Genomic DNA, 16,056 nt, shown 5'->3' with positions numbered 1-16,056 from the left:
GACTGGAACAATATCATGACTGGAACAATACAGAAATCACCAGCAAGTAGAAAACTGTAGCTTATGAGGAGGCTTCGGTACGACTTGCTCCATTAACTAGTCACAGAGAAGCGCGAAGGGAAGGTAGGCAGTATATATACTGTCATTCCACTAGGTAGTGGAACGACAGGAAAAACTAGCGTGTAGGTACTGGAAGCTGTGATAACATACATACACACATTATTGTCGGCCTGCGTCACACACACAAACACACAAAAGCTGACCTGCATATCGTACATACAATAGGAACTGACCTGCACATCGTACATGCATTAGAAACCGACCTGCACATCGTACATGCATTAGGGCATGACTTGCACATCGTACACACATTAGGAACTGACCTGCACATCGTACACACATTAGAAACCGACCTGCACATCGTACATAACTAAGAACTGACCTGCACATCGTACACACATTAGGAACTGACCTGCACATCGTTCATAACTAGGAACAGATTTGTACATCGTACGTACACTAGGAACTGACCTGCACATCGTCCACACATTAGGAACTGACCTGCACATCGTACATACATTAAGAACTGACCTGCATATCGTACATTCATTAGGAACTGACCTGCCCATGTACACACATTAGGAACTGACCTGCACATCGTACATTCATTAGGAACTGGTCTGCGCATCGTACATAACTAGGAGCTGACCTGCACATCATACATAACTAGGAACTGACCTGCACATCGTACATACATTAGGAACTGACCTGCACATTTTACAAACATTAGGAACTGACCTGCACATCGTACACATTAGAAACTGACCTGCACATCGTACATAACTAGGAACTGACCTGCACATCGTACATAACTAGGAGATGACCTGCGCATCGTACATGCATTACGAACTGACCTGCACATCGTACATACTTTAGGAACTGACCTGCACATCGTACACACATTAGGAACTGACCTGCACATCGTACACATTTGGAACTGACCTGCACATCGTACATACATTAGGAACTGACCTACACATCGTACATACTTTCGGAACTGACCTGCACATCGTACATACATTAGGAACTGACCTACACATCGTACACACATTAGGAACTGACCTGCACATCGTACACACATTAAGAACTGACCTGCACATCGTACATACATTAGGAACTGACCTGCACATCGTACACACATTAAGAACTGACCTGTACATCGTACATAACTAGGAACTGACCTGCACATCGTACATACATTAAGAACTGACCTGCACATCGTACATACATTAGGAACTAACCTGCACATCGTACATAACTAGAAACTGACCTGCACATCGTACATACTTTAGGAACTGACCTGCACGTCGTACACACATTAGGAACTGACCTGCACATCGTACATAACTAGGAACTGACCTGCACATCGTACATACATTAGGAACTGACCTGCACATCGTACATTCATTAGGAACTAACCTGCACATCGTACATTCATTAGGAACTGACCTGCACATAGTACATTCATTTGGAACTCACCTGCGCATCGTACACACGTTAGGAACTGGCCTACACATCGTACATAACTAGGAAATGACCTGCACATCGTACATAACTAGGAACTGACCTGCACATCGTACATACATTAGGAACTGATCTGCACATCTTACACACATTAGGAACTGACCTGCACATCGTACACACATTAGGAACTGACCTCCACATCGTACATAACTAGGAACTGACCTACACATCGTACATACATTAGGAACTGACCTGCACATCGTACATACATTAGGAACTGACCTGCACATCGTACACACATTAAGAACTGACCTGCACGTCGTACACACATTAGGAACTGACCTGCACATCGTACACACATTAAGAACTGACCTGCACGTCGTACACACATTAAGAACTGACCTGCGCATCGTACACGCATTAGGAACTGACCTACACATCGTACATAACTAGGAGCTGACCTGCACATCGTACATAACTAGGAACTGACCTGCACATCGTACATACATTAGGAACTGACCTGCACATTTTACAAACATTAGGAACTGACCTGCACATCGTACACACATTAGAAACTGACCTGCACATCGTACATAACTAGGAACTGACCTTCACATCGTACATAACTAGGAACTGACCTGCACATCGTACATAACTAGGAACTGACCTGCGCATCGTACATACATTACGAACTGACCTGCGCATCGTACACACATTAGGAACTGACCTGCGCATCGTACACACATTAGGAACTGACCTGCACATCGTACACACATTAGGAACTGACCTGCACATCGTACATACTTACCATAGGGTTGGCTTTCACTACACACTGTTTCAACACGTGTAGTTCTGTGGACGGCATACGGTCACAGTCCTTCTCTGTTGGTGAAAGGAACATTAATATACACTTTTGATTCACACGTTGTCTGTCATTCTAATATATATATATATATATATATATATATATATATATATATATATATATATATATATATATATATTTAATATCAAATTTTTATACTAGTATAAGTTAGGTAGTTACGGTGATCATAAGAGACTTGGTGAAGTATACCCAGTCCAAAGTTCAACACCTGAGTTGCATGATACGATTTAATAAGCAGTAACAGGTTGGTTGATCATACAGTGTTTCACCGCGAGGCCTGGTCAAGGACTAGTCCGAGGGGGTCGTTGACCCCCTAGGAACGACCTCCGGGTAGGTAAGCAGTAGGAAGAACATTTCAGTGGTTACTTGCCAGAACATCCTTCATCATCTTCCTCTGGGCTACTGTATTTTTTTTTTTTTTTTTTTTTTTTATTCTCCGGTATTCTCCCGGCCCGGGTCTTTTCCAAGTAGTGGTGACCCGGCCTTGGCTCCCTATCTGGGGAGTGTCTCGAGACTTAAGTCTCCCATGGGAGGAGGTACAAGTACCTCCTCATCTTTGGGACCAACTGTCCCCAGGCCTAGCCACATTCCCCGCCCTCACGGGGCTCGTAGGGAGAAGCTAGTCCTCTGGTCTGCCATCTGCCCCGCCCCAAAGGGGCTCGTGGGGATGGCAGTCTTGTGAGCTGCAGGTGGTAGCAAGCTCAGGCCTTTTTACTATATGTTAGTTCAGTATTGAATTTAGACTGATACATAAATAACAGAGGCACAATACCGTGACTGTTAATGGTCCAAACCGGACCGAAACGTCGTCACAAAGTTTATTTCTCCTATGTGTGGGTTATTTTTGTACTGCGGACTAAAACGTACTTGATGATTTCTATACATCTGGGTTGATACTAAGATACTGGTGCCAGTTCTTCTCTTCTGAATTATTAGCGCTGCTTCTCCTGTCCACTGTCAATATATTTGCAGAAGTCGTTATAAAAAAAAATTAAGTTATTGTTGCATGTCTTGTTTTTACAGTTTTCCCAAGACTGGTAACTGCGACGTGGCTGTCGACAGACTCGGCTAGAAAAACAAGTAGACTGTTTCAAATCGTACATTGCAGAATGAGGGGCAGATTACGTTATAGTAATGGGAGTCTAAATTGTTGAATGAGGGAAGGCTATATTGCAGTAAGAGAAAACTAAATTGCAGAGGGGAGACTACATTGTAACATAAGATAACTACACTTCAGGGAGTAGGAGCGACTATGTTTTAGGAAGGAGTGAAGGATTATAATTCCTAACCATCGATACCATGCTTAACCCTTCTAGGGTAGGGTAGGTGCCTGAGCCCGAGCCTTTAGCTCATAAGACTGTCATTCCCATTTGTCCCCTTGGGGCGGGGATGGCAGACCAGAGAGGCCTAGCTTGTGGCCAGGCTTGGGGACAGTTGGTCCCAAAGATGAGGAGGTACTTGTGCCTCCTCCCATGGGAGACTTAGGTCTCAGACACTCCCTAAAGAGGGAGCCAAGGCCGGGCCACCACTTGGAAAAGGCCCGGGCCTGGAGAATACCGGCTAATCTTTAATAATAATAATAATTCCTAACCTAGGGGTTATGTACTCCCTGAGAGAGACTATATACTCCCTCTGAGAGAGAGACTATACACTCCCTCTGAGAGAGAGACTATATACTCCCTCTGAGAGAGAGACTATATACTCCCTCTGAGAGAGAGACTATATACTCCCTCTGAGAGAGAGACTATACACTCCCTCTGAGAGAGAGACTATACTCCCTCAGAGAGAGAGACTATATACTCCCTCTGAGAGAGAGACTATATACTCCCTCTGAGAGAGAGACTATACACTCCCTCTGAGAGAGAGACTATATACTCCCTCTGAGAGAGAGACTATATACTCCCTCTGAGAGAGAGACTATATACTCCCTCTGAGAGAGAGACTATACACTCCCTCTGAGAGAGAGACTATACTCCCTCAGAGAGAGAGACTATATACTCCCTCTGAGAGAGAGACTATACACTCCCTCTGAGAGAGAGACTATATACTCCCTCTGAGAGAGAGACTATATACTCCCTCTGAGAGAGAGACTATACACTCCCTCTGAGAGAGAGACTATACTCCCTCAGAGAGAGAGACTATATACTCCCTCTGAGAGAGAGACTATATACTCCCTCTGAGAGAGAGACTATATACTCCCTCTGAGAGAGAGACTATACACTCCCTCTGAGAGAGAGACTATATACTCCCTCAGAGAGAGAGAGACTGTATACTCCCTCAGAGAGAGACTGTATACTCCCTGAGAGAGAGAGAGACTGTATACTCCCTCAGAGAGAGACTGTATACTCCCTTAGAGAGAGACTGTATACTTCCTTAGAGAGAGACTGTATACTTCCTTAGAGAGAGACTGTATACTTCCTTAGAGAGAGACTGTATACTTCCTTAGAGAGAGACTGTATACTTCCTTAGAGAGAGACTGTATACTTCCTTAGAGAGAGACTGTATACTTCCTTAGAGAGAGACTGTATACTTCCTTAGAGAGAGACTGTATACTTCCTTAGAGAGAGACTGTATACTCCCTTAGAGAGAGACTGTATACTTCCTTAGAGAGAGACTGTATACTTCCTTAGAGAGAGACTGTATACTCCCTTAGAGAGAGACTGTATACTTCCTTAGAGAGAGACTGTATACTTCCTTAGAGAGAGACTGTATACTTCCTTAGAGAGAGACTGTATACTTCCTTAGAGAGAGACTGTATACTTCCTTAGAGAGAGACTGTATACTTCCTTAGAGAGAGACTGTATACTTCCTTAGAGAGAGACTGTATACTTCCTTAGAGAGAGACTGTATACTTCCTTAGAGAGAGACTGTATACTTCCTTAGAGAGAGACTGTATACTTCCTTAGAGAGAGACTGTATACTTCCTTAGAGAGACTGTATACTTCCTTAGAGAGAGACTGTATACTTCCTTAGAGAGAGAGAGACTGTATACTCCCTCAGAGAGAGAGAGACTGTATACTCCCTCAGAGAGAGAGAGAGAGAGAGACTGTATACTCCCTCAGAGAGAGAGAGAGAGAGACTGTATACTCCCTCAGAGAGAGGGAGAGACTGTATACTCCCTCAGAGAGAGGGAGAGACTGTATACTCCCTCAGAGAGAGAGAGACTGTATACTCCCTCAGAGAGAGAGAGAGAGAGAGAGAGAGAGACTGTATACTCCCTCAGAGAGAGAGAGAGAGAGACTGTATACTCCCTCAGAGAGAGGGAGAGACTGTATACTCCCTCAGAGAGAGGGAGAGACTGTATACTCCCTCAGAGAGAGAGACTGTATACTCCCTCAGAGAGAGAGAGAGACTGTATACTCCCTCAGAGAGAGAGACTGTATACTCCCTCAGAGAGAGGGAGAGACTGTATACTCCCTCAGAGAGAGGGAGAAACTGTATACTCCCTCAGAGAGAGACTGTATACTCCCTCAGAGAGAGAGAGACTGCATACTTCCTTAGAGAGAGACTGTATACTCCCTCAGAGAGAGACTGTATACTCCCTCAGAGAGAGACTGTATACTCCCTCAGAGAGAGACTGTATACTCCCTCAGAGAGAGAGAGACTGTATACTTCCTCAGAGAGAGAGAGAGAGGGAGAGAGAGAGAGAGAGAGAGAGAGAGAGAGAGAGAGAGAGAGAGAGACTGTATACTTCCATAGAGAGAGACTGTATACTCCCTCAGAGAGAGAGAGACTGTATACTCCCTCAGAGAGAGAGAGACTGTATACTCCCTCAGAGAGAGGGAGAGACTGTATACTCCCTCAGAGAGAGAGAGAGACAGTATACTCCTTCAGAGAGAGAGAGAGAGAGAGAGAGATAGACTGTATACTCCCTCAGAGAGAGAGACTGTATACTCCCTCAGAGAGAGAGAGAGAGACTGTATACTCCCTCAGAGAGAGAGAGAGAGAGACTGTATACTCCCTCAGAGAGAGAGAGACTGTATACTCCCTCAGAGAGAGGGAGAGTGTATACTTCCTTAGAGAGAGACTGTATACTCCCTCAGAGAGAGACTGTATACTCCCTCAGAGAGAGACTGTATACTCCCTCAGAGAGAGACTGTATACTCCCTCAGAGAGAGAGAGACTGTATACTTCCTCAGAGAGAGAGAGAGAGGGAGAGAGAGAGAGAGAGAGAGAGAGAGAGAGAGAGAGAGAGAGAGAGAGACTGTATACTTCCATAGAGAGAGACTGTATACTCCCTCAGAGAGAGAGAGACTGTATACTCCCTCAGAGAGAGAGAGACTGTATACTCCCTCAGAGAGAGGGAGAGACTGTATACTCCCTCAGAGAGAGAGAGAGACAGTATACTCCTTCAGAGAGAGAGAGAGAGAGAGAGAGATAGACTGTATACTCCCTCAGAGAGAGAGACTGTATACTCCCTCAGAGAGAGAGAGAGAGACTGTATACTCCCTCAGAGAGAGAGAGAGAGAGACTGTATACTCCCTCAGAGAGAGAGAGACTGTATACTCCCTCAGAGAGAGGGAGAGTGTATACTCCCTCAGAGAGAGACTGTATACTCCCTCAGAGAGAGACTGTATACTCCCTCAGAGAGAGAGAGACTGTATACTCCCTCAGAGAGAGAGAGAGAGAGACTGTATACTCCCTCAGAGAGAGACTGTATACTCCCTCAGAGAGAGAGAGACTGTATACTCCCTCAGAGAGAGACTGTATACTCCCTGAGAGAGAGAGAGATAGACTGTACACTCCCTCAGAGAGAGAGAGACTGTATACTCCCTCAGAGAGAGAGAGTCTGTATACTCCCTCAGAGAGAGAGAGACTGTATACTCCCTCAGAGAGAGAGAGACTGTATACTCCCTCAGAGAGAGAGAGAGAGAGAGAGACTGCATACTCCCTCAGAGAGAGAGAGAGACTGTATACTCCCTCAGAGAGAGACTATACTCCCTCAGAGAGATACCATGCTGCTTTGTTAAGAAAGAATTCGCTTTCCTGTTAAGAATTACCTGTACATTTGCTGTCTTGATCAATTTAGCTGTGTTATAATGGTTTTGAAAGATAACTTACAAGAACGTTTAATGCTAAGTTTATTAAGTTAATTAACATCGTTTTAATTATAATTATCAAATCAAACGATTACTACGTCTGGAAAAATAATGCCCTTGATGACAGTACACCTCCAGGTGATGGGTACCTGATGATGGTGTACCAGGTGTTGTGTACCTAATGACTATATCACAGGATGCAGTAATGTGTACCTTATGTCCGTACATAACCACGTCCTGTGTTTTTGCGTACTTCTTGACAGTTTAAAATTTTCTCTGAAAGGCAAAAATGTGTCTGTCTTGGAGACTTACCAAAAGCATTGACACACTCCCTGACGCTCTCCTTGTTCTCCCAGAAAGCACTCTTAGCACAGTCAAAACACGTCTCGTTGTGGTCACAGAAGATACCTGAAGCAGTGATTAAAAAAGGAATTGGTATATATTTTTCACAGTAGAAATACATCATGCAAAGGTAACAATTTCCAGCTGATTTTAACGTCACTCTTGCAGTTTGTAATAAAGTTGGTAGAATTACCGACAATATGTAAAGTAAAAGGACACAAGTGCAACTAATGTGACATTTTATTGTGGCAACGTTTCGCTCTCCAGGAGCTTTATCAAGCCATTACAAACAATACATGGACACAGAGGGTATATAAAGGCTCAGAGTGAGGTGTAATACTAGTGAGGTACCATTTAGATGTTCACTAGTGGTAGTAGTAGTAGTAGTAGTAGTAGTAGTAGTAGTAGTAGTAGTAGTAGTAGTAGTAGTAGTGACAAAAGTAGTAGTAGTAATACAATATGGTAGAGCAATTAATTCGTAGAGTAAAAGGATTAATTGCTCTACCATACTGTATTACTACTACTACTTTTGTCACTACTACTACTACCACCACTAGTGAACATCTAAATGGTACCTCACTAGTATTGCACCTCACTCTGAGCCTTTATATACCCTCTGTGTCCATGTATTGTTTGTAATGGCTTGATAAAGCTCCTGGAGAGCGAAACGTTGCCACAATAAAATGTCACATTAGTTACACTTGTGTCCTTTTACTTTACTCTTGCAGTTACATCGCTGGCCACTTTCACACACGTTCTCAACACAGGTTGATTTTCCTCTATGGTCTCACTTTTATTTGCACCGCAGAATTATCGACGTTACAGTCACTATCATCTACAACTGAAACATAACAGTATGTAATTCAAAACAAACATTAAAAAAATATTATCAAAAGATGAGCACAAACTTAAAATCTGAGAACGCGTTCCATTTATTCCACCATGTTTATGTTCAACATAACTTAGGTCAGTTACTGACCAAAACTTGACAACAACGTGAACGACAGAAAGCCAGACACACCCACAGACGATAAACTAGAATTACTTTTCACAGACGAGTTTTTTGTAGGTTTATTGAGGCAAACGTACACATAAGTATAATTATCATTCAGTGTAAATTACCTAGTATAACTACCCAAAATTCAAAGTGATTTATTTCCAGTAGATTTCTTGTCATTAAGTCCAGTTTAAAGTTATGTAATACGTAAGCTCTCGAGTATTAATTTAAAGACATCTAGCCTTGTGTTTTTTCTGGGTGAATTCTGATTGCTGAGGTGTTAGCCAGTGAGGCCAGAGTTCTGTGTCAGGATGCTGTGTTAGCCAGTGAGGCCAGAGTTCTGTGTCAGGATGCTGTGTTAGCCAGTGAGGTCAGAGTCCTGTGTAAGGATCCTGTGTTAGCCAGTGAGGCCAGAGTCCTGTGTCAGGATCCTGAGTTAGCCAGTGAGGCCAGAGTCCTGTGTCAGGATCCTGTGTTAGTCAGTGAGGCCAGAGTCCTGTGTCAGGATCCTGTGTTAGCCAGTGAGGCCAGAGTCCTGTGTCAGGTCCCTGTGTTAGCCAGTGAGGCCAGAGTCCTGTGTCAGGATCCTGTGTTAGAAAGTAAGGCCAGAGTCCTGTGTCAGGATCCTGTGTTAGCCAGTGAGGTCAGAGTCCTGTGTCAGGATCCTGTGTTAGCCAGTGAAGCAAGAGTCCTGTGCCAGGATCCTGTGTTAGCCAGTGAGGCAAGAGTCCTGTACCAGGATCCTGTGTTAGCCAGTGAAGCCAGAGCCTGTGTCAGGATCCTGTGTTAACCAGTGAGGCCAGAGTCCTGTGTCAGGATCCTGTGTTAGCCAGTGAGGCCAGAGTCCTGTGTCAAGATCCTGTGTAAGCCAGTGAGGCCAGAGTCCTGTGTCAGGATGCTGTGTTAGCCAGTGAGGTCAGAGTCCTGTGTCAGGATGCTGTGTTAGCCAGTGAGGCAAGATTCCTGTGTCAGGATGCTGTGTTAGCCAGTGAGGCCAGAGTCCTGTGTCAGGATCCTGTGTTAGCCACTGAGGCCAGAGTCCTGTGTCAGGATCCTGTGTTAGCCAGTGAGGCCATAGCCCTGTGTCAGGATCCTGTGTTAGCCAGTGAGGCCAGAGTCCTGTGTCAGGATCCTGTGTTAGCCAATGAGGCCAGACTCCTGTGTTAGCCAGTGAATCAAGAGTCGTGGGTCAGATCCCTGTGTTAGCCAGTGAGGCCAGAGTCCTGTGTCAGGTCCCTGTGTTAGCCAGTGAGGCCAGAGTCTTGTGTCAGGATCCTGTGTTAGCCAGTGACGCCATAGCCCTGTGTCAGGATCCTGTGTTAGCCAGCAAGACCAGAGTCCTGTGTCAGGATCCTGTGTTAGCCAGTGAGGCCAGAGTCCTGTGTCAGGATCCTGTGTTAGCTAATGAGGCCAGAGTCCTGTGTCAGGATCCTGTGTTAGCCAGTGAGACCAGAGTCCTGTGTCGGGATCCTGTGTTAGCCAGTGAGGCCAGAGGCCTGTGTCAGGATCCTGTGTTAGCCAGTGAGGCCAGAGTCCTGTGTCAGGATCCTGTGTTAGCCAGTGAGGCCAGACTCCTGTGTCAGGATCCTGTGTTAGCCAGTGAGGCAAGAGTCCTGTATCAGGTCCCTGTGTTAGCCAGTGAGGCAAGAGTCCTGTGTCAGGTCCCTGTGTTAGCCAGTGAGGTAAGATTCCTGTGTCAGGATGCTGTGTTAGCCAGTGAGGCCAGAGTCCTGTGTCAGGATGCTGTGTTAGCCAGTGAGGCCAGAGTCCTGTGTCAGGATGCTGTGTTAGCCAGTGAGGCCATAGCCCTGTGTCAGGGTCCTGTGTTAGCCAGTGAGGCCAGACTCCTGTGTCGGGATCCTGTGTTAGCCAATGAGGCCAGACTCCTGTGTCAGGATCCTGTGTTAGCCAGTGAGGCAAGAGTCCTGTGTCAGGTCCCTGTGTAAGCCAGTGAGGCCAGAGTCCTGTGTCAGGTCCCTGTGTTAGCCAGTGAGGCCAGAGTCCTGTGTCAGGATCCTGTGTTAGCCAGTGAGGCCATAGTCCTGTGTCAGGATCCTGTGTTAGCCAGTGAGGCCAGAGTTCTGTGTCAGGATCCTGTGTTAGCCAGTGAGGCCAGAGTCCTGTGTCAGGATCCTGTGTTAGCCAGTGAGGCCAGAGTCCTGTGACAGGATCCTGTGTTAGCCAGTGAGGCCAGAGTCCTGTGTCAGGATCCTGTGTTAGCCAGTGAGGCCAGAGTCCTGTGTCAGGATCCTGTGTTAGCCAGTGAGGCCAGAGTCCTGTGTCAGGATCCTGTGTTACCCAGTGAGGCCAGAGTCCTGTGTCAGGCTCCTGTGTTAGCCAGTGAGGCCAGAGTCCTGTGTCAGGATCCTGTGTTAGCCAGTGAGGCCAGAGTCTTGTGTCAGGATCCTGTGTTAGCCAGTGACGCCATAGCCCTGTGTCAGGATCCTGTGTTAGCCAGCAAGACCAGAGTCCTGTGTCAGGATCCTGTGTTAGCCAGTGAGGCCAGAGTCCTGTGTCAGGATCCTGTGTTAGCTAATGAGGCCAGAGTCCTGTGTCAGGATCCTGTGTTAGCCAGTGAGACCAGAGTCCTGTGTCGGGATCCTGTGTTAGCCAGTGAGGCCAGAGGCCTGTGTCAGGATCCTGTGTTAGCCAGTGAGGCCAGAGTCCTGTGTCAGGATCCTGTGTTAGCCAGTGAGGCCAGACTCCTGTGTCAGGATCCTGTGTTAGCCAATGAGGCCAGACTCCTGTGTCAGGATCCTGTGTTAGCCAGTGAGGCAAGAGTCCTGTGTCAGGTCCCTGTGTTAGCCAGTGAGGTAAGATTCCTGTGTCAGGATGCTGTGTTAGCCAGTGAGGCCAGAGTCCTGTGTCAGGATGCTGTGTTAGCCAGTGAGGCCAGAGTCCTGTGTCAGGATGCTGTGTTAGCCAGTGAGGCCATAGCCCTGTGTCAGGGTCCTGTGTTAGCCAGTGAGGCCAGACTCCTGTGTCAGGATCCTGTGTTAGCCAATGAGGCCAGACTCCTGTGTCAGGATCCTGTGTTAGCCAGTGAGGCAAGAGTCCTGTGTCAGGTCCCTGTGTAAGCCAGTGAGGCCAGAGTCCTGTGTCAGGTCCCTGTGTTAGCCAGTGAGGCCAGAGTCCTGTGTCAGGATCCTGTGTTAGCCAGTGAGGCCATAGTCCTGTGTCAGGATCCTGTGTTAGCCAGTGAGGCCAGAGTTCTGTGTCAGGATCCTGTGTTAGCCAGTGAGGCCAGAGTCCTGTGTCAGGATCCTGTGTTAGCCAGTGAGGCCAGAGTCCTGTGACAGGATCCTGTGTTAGCCAGTGAGGCCAGAGTCCTGTGTCAGGATCCTGTGTTAGCCAGTGAGGCCAGAGTCCTGTGTCAGGATCCTGTGTTAGCCAGTGAGGCCAGAGTCCTGTGTCAGGCTCCTGTGTTAGCCAGTGAGGCCAGAGTCCTGTGTCAGGCTCCTGTGTTAGCCAGTGAGGCCAGAGTCCTGTGTCAGGATCCTGTGTTAGCCAGTGAGGCCAGAGTCCTGTGTCAGGATCCTGTGTTAGCCAGTGAGGCCAGAGTCCTGTGTCAGGATAATGTGTTAGCCAGTGAGGCCAGAGTCCTGTGTCAGGATCCAGTGTTAGCCAGTGAGGCCAGAGTCCTGTGTCAGGATAATGTGTTAGCCAGTGAGGCCAGAGTCTTGTGTCAGGATCCTGTGTTAGCCAGTGAGGGCATAGTCCTGTGTCAGGATCCTGTGTTAGCTAGTGAGGCCAGAGTCCTGTGTCAGGATCCTGTGTTAGCTAGTGAGGCCAGAGTCCTGTGTCAGGATCCTGTTTTAGCCAGTGAGGCCAGAGTCCTGTGTCAGGATAATGTGTTAGCCAGTGAGGCCAGAGTCTTGTGTCAGGATCCTGTGTTAGCCATTAAGGCCAGAGTCCTGTGTCATGATGCTGTGTTAGCCAGGGAGGCAAGAGTCCTGTGTCAGGATCTTGTATTAGCCAGTGAGACCATAGTCCTGTGTCAGGTTCCTGTGTTAGCCAGTGAGGCCATAGTCCTGTGTCAGGATCCTGTGTTAGCCAGTGAGGCCAGAGTCCTGTGTCAGGATCCTGTATTAGCCAGTGAGGCCAGATTCTTGTGTCAGGATCCTGTGATAGCCAGTGAGGCCAGACTCCTGTGTCAGGATCCTGTGTTAGCCAGTGAGGCCAGAGTCCTGTGTCAGGATCCTGTGTTAGCCAGTGAGGCCAGAGTCCTGTGTCAGGATCCTGTGGTAGCCAGTGAGGCCAGAGTCCTGTGTCAGGATCCTGTGTTAGCCAGTGAGGCCAGAGTCCTGTGTCAGGATCCTGTGTTAGCCAGTTAGGAAAGAGTCCTGTGTCAGGATCCTGTGTTAGCCAGTGAGGCCATAGTCCTGTACCAGGATCCTGCGCTAGCCAGTGAGGCCAGATTCCTGTGTCAGGATCCTGTGTTAGCCAATGAGGTCAGAGTCCTGTGTCAGGATCCTGCGTTAGCCAGTGAGGCCAGAGTCTTTTATGAGGATCCTGTGTTAGCCAGTGAGGCCACAGTCTTGTATGAGGATCCTGTGTTAGCCAGTGAGGCCAGAGTCCTGTGTCAGGATCCTGTTTAGCAAATGAGGCCAGAGTCGTGTGTCAGGACCCTGTGATAGCCAGTGAGGCCAGAGTCCTGTGTCAGGATCCTGTGTTAGCCAGTGAGGCCAGAGTCCTGTATCAGGATCCTGTGTTAGCCAGTGAGGCCAGAGTCCTGTGTCAGGATCCTGTGTTAGCCATCGAGGCCAGAGTCCTGTATGAGGATCCTTTGTTAGCCAGCGAGGCCACAGCCCTGTATGAGGATCCTGTGTTAGCCAGTGAGGCCAGAGTCCTGCGTCAGTAACCTGTGTTAGTCAGTGAGGCCAGAGTCGTGTGTCAGGATCCTGTGTTAGCCAGTGAGGATAGAGTCCTGTGTCGAGATCCTGTGTTAAGTGAGGCCAGAGTCCTTTGTCAGGATCCTGTGTTAGCCAGTGAGGCCGGAGTCCTGTGTCAGGATGCTGTGTTAGCCAGTGAGGCCAGAGTCCTGTGTCAGGTAACTTAGGGTAATTTTGTCCCCAGGATGCGACACACACACCAGTCGGCTAACACCCAGTTACCTACTTACTGCTAGGCCAGTGGTTCCCAAACTGGGGGTAAATTACCCCCTGGGGGTAATTTAACCATTTTTGGGGGGTAATGGAGGGGTGACAGAAAAAAAGTTATGAATTCTGAAAATCAAGAAAACAATGCGGTACCCGGTATGAGGATTATTGTTAACTTTTTCTTAGTATATAAAGTTGTAAAGTAAACCTATTATAAGTAAGTAATAAAGTTAAACCAAATAACAATAAACATCAAAAACTAATATACAGTATTAGAAAAGAAGAAATATATAGCTAAGTGTGTGGAAACCCAAAAGTATTTTGACAAGTATGCTTCAGGACAAAAGTCACTCAGTAGCCCAGATCGACCTGTCCAGTACACGTCACTCACTTCCTGAGGCTGCCTCTATTTCACACTGTCAGTTTATCTGTGAGCATCAGCCGAGGTAGACATAAGCTGGTATGTATGTGTACTGCCCTGTGCAGTTTATAGTTAGTATTTACCCACTGTTACTGTGAATTTGTAGCTATTATTAATTTTATATATAATGTATGTGTGGTTCTTACGTTTTCAATGGTTTTGCTAGGATTAGCAGAGTATGCGAGGCTGTATACGTTCACGTTTAGCCATATATATCAATAATAACATTTTGTGAAAGGGGTAACATGCTTTATGTGGCATGTTAAATTGGGTAACAAGCTGAAAAAGTTTGGGAACCACTGTGCTAGGCGATCAATGACAGCAGGTGTCTTAAGGAAACACGCACAGTGTTTCCACCCGTACCGGGGGTTGAACCACGAGCAATTAATGTGTGAGCTGAGTGTGTTACCAATCAAGATATGAAAGGGAACTCTAATTTGTGAGTAACTAGCTTACCTGGCGTATACCTGGAAAGGGTTTCGGTGGTCAATGCCCCCGCAGCCCGGTCTGTGACTAGGCTCCGGGGTGGATCAAGGCTTGTAGAATTTAAAACACTGCTCTCATGTTGCAGTTCGGATTCACTCTACAAACAACCAACTCTTCTGATAGGAAACTTATAGTTAGATATTCTTAGGGTATGTAACTCGTGGTACTTTCTCCATATATATTCTCTGACTTCAATGTTCTTGGAGATACAACAGTGGTTAGCTCCTCTATGAAAATAATTGTTACGGCTATAATTTCCTTCATGAAAGTCAGACCAGTAGAACAGTGAACAGCAACTGTTGAAGATGTTATTACATTTTATCCTCTAAATATAATTAAGATAATTGAGGAAAGGCAGATGTAATCGACCTTCATGAAATAAATGATTTTCCTTTTCGAGAGTGAATGTAATATATTTATACCTGGACTTTAATAATGACTAAAATAATAGAAGCCTCTTCTATATAACTCAGAGAGAGAGAGAGAGAGAGAGAGAGAGAGAGAGAGAGAGAGAGAGAGAGAGAGAGAGAGAGAGAGAGAGAGAGAGAGAGAGAGAGAGAGAGAGAGAGATTTTGGATTAAGTATAAACCTTTATTCCTTAATAGAAATATAATAAAAATTTGAACTAATAAGTGTTTTTCACTGTGCTCTAGTTTGTCTTTTTTTAACGCTGGAATCTCAAAAAAATAATATTTAGTAAGAGCAATCCAATGACCTATTTCCAGAAAGCTTTGAAAAAAATCACGGAAAAAACTTCAGCACTAAAATACTTCTAGTGACAGTTCATAAGAATGTTTGTTATGCTATTCTTAGTTCTACGTAGTTGACCATAAGTTAAACTCGAGCCCATTTTATATTAGACATTAAGTCACAAACAATCGCTTAATGTTTGAGGATCCTTTACATGTCTTCCATCCGTAAACAGTGTATCAGTTCACTTGTGTTAATCTAAACATTATTTATGTTGGGTGAACTTTCTGAAATATTTGTTCCCCGCAGCTTAGCCCTCTTAGTCTGCTAGTAGGCTAGTAGTAAGTCTAGAGGGCTTTACACTTTAGACATTTAATCCTGGACTCACGAAATCTTGATAATGCGACTTCCAGCATGTCATGGAAGTGACCTGTATGTTTTAAGTTACTCGTCATGGATTCAAGTCTGATGTTATCCTGGACTTATTAATCTATCTGTTATTTGATTCATTTTGAAATAGTTTCCGTTATTCACGCTCCTGGATGTCTCGTTTTCTGTTATTCCTAAGTTGG

At 46.0% G+C, this 16,056-nt stretch overlaps 2 protein-coding genes across 2 annotated transcripts in view; one reads left to right on the top strand and one right to left on the bottom strand.

Annotated features, from left to right (window-relative positions):
- LOC128699890 (low-density lipoprotein receptor-related protein 4) overlaps positions 1–16,056 on the top strand; it is an 846,819-nt gene that overhangs the window by 571,052 nt on the left and 259,711 nt on the right. The window lies entirely within an intron of this gene.
- Positions 1–16,056, bottom strand: part of LOC128699880 (uncharacterized) — a 42,983-nt gene that overhangs the window by 2,453 nt on the left and 24,474 nt on the right. Inside the window, exons 3-4 of the mRNA XM_053792699.2 lie at positions 7,762–7,857; positions 2,333–2,406 (exon numbers count right to left, since the gene is read on the bottom strand). Coding sequence (XP_053648674.1) covers positions 2,333–2,406; positions 7,762–7,857 — 170 coding nt within the window. The remainder of the gene's footprint in view (positions 1–2,332; positions 2,407–7,761; positions 7,858–16,056) is intronic.

This window comes from Cherax quadricarinatus, chromosome 20, assembly GCF_038502225.1.
Source record: "Cherax quadricarinatus isolate ZL_2023a chromosome 20, ASM3850222v1, whole genome shotgun sequence".
NCBI classification, from domain to species: domain Eukaryota; kingdom Metazoa; phylum Arthropoda; class Malacostraca; order Decapoda; family Parastacidae; genus Cherax; species Cherax quadricarinatus.
Note: the sequence above shows the minus strand (reverse complement) of the source record. Positions and strands in the feature narration are given on the sequence as shown.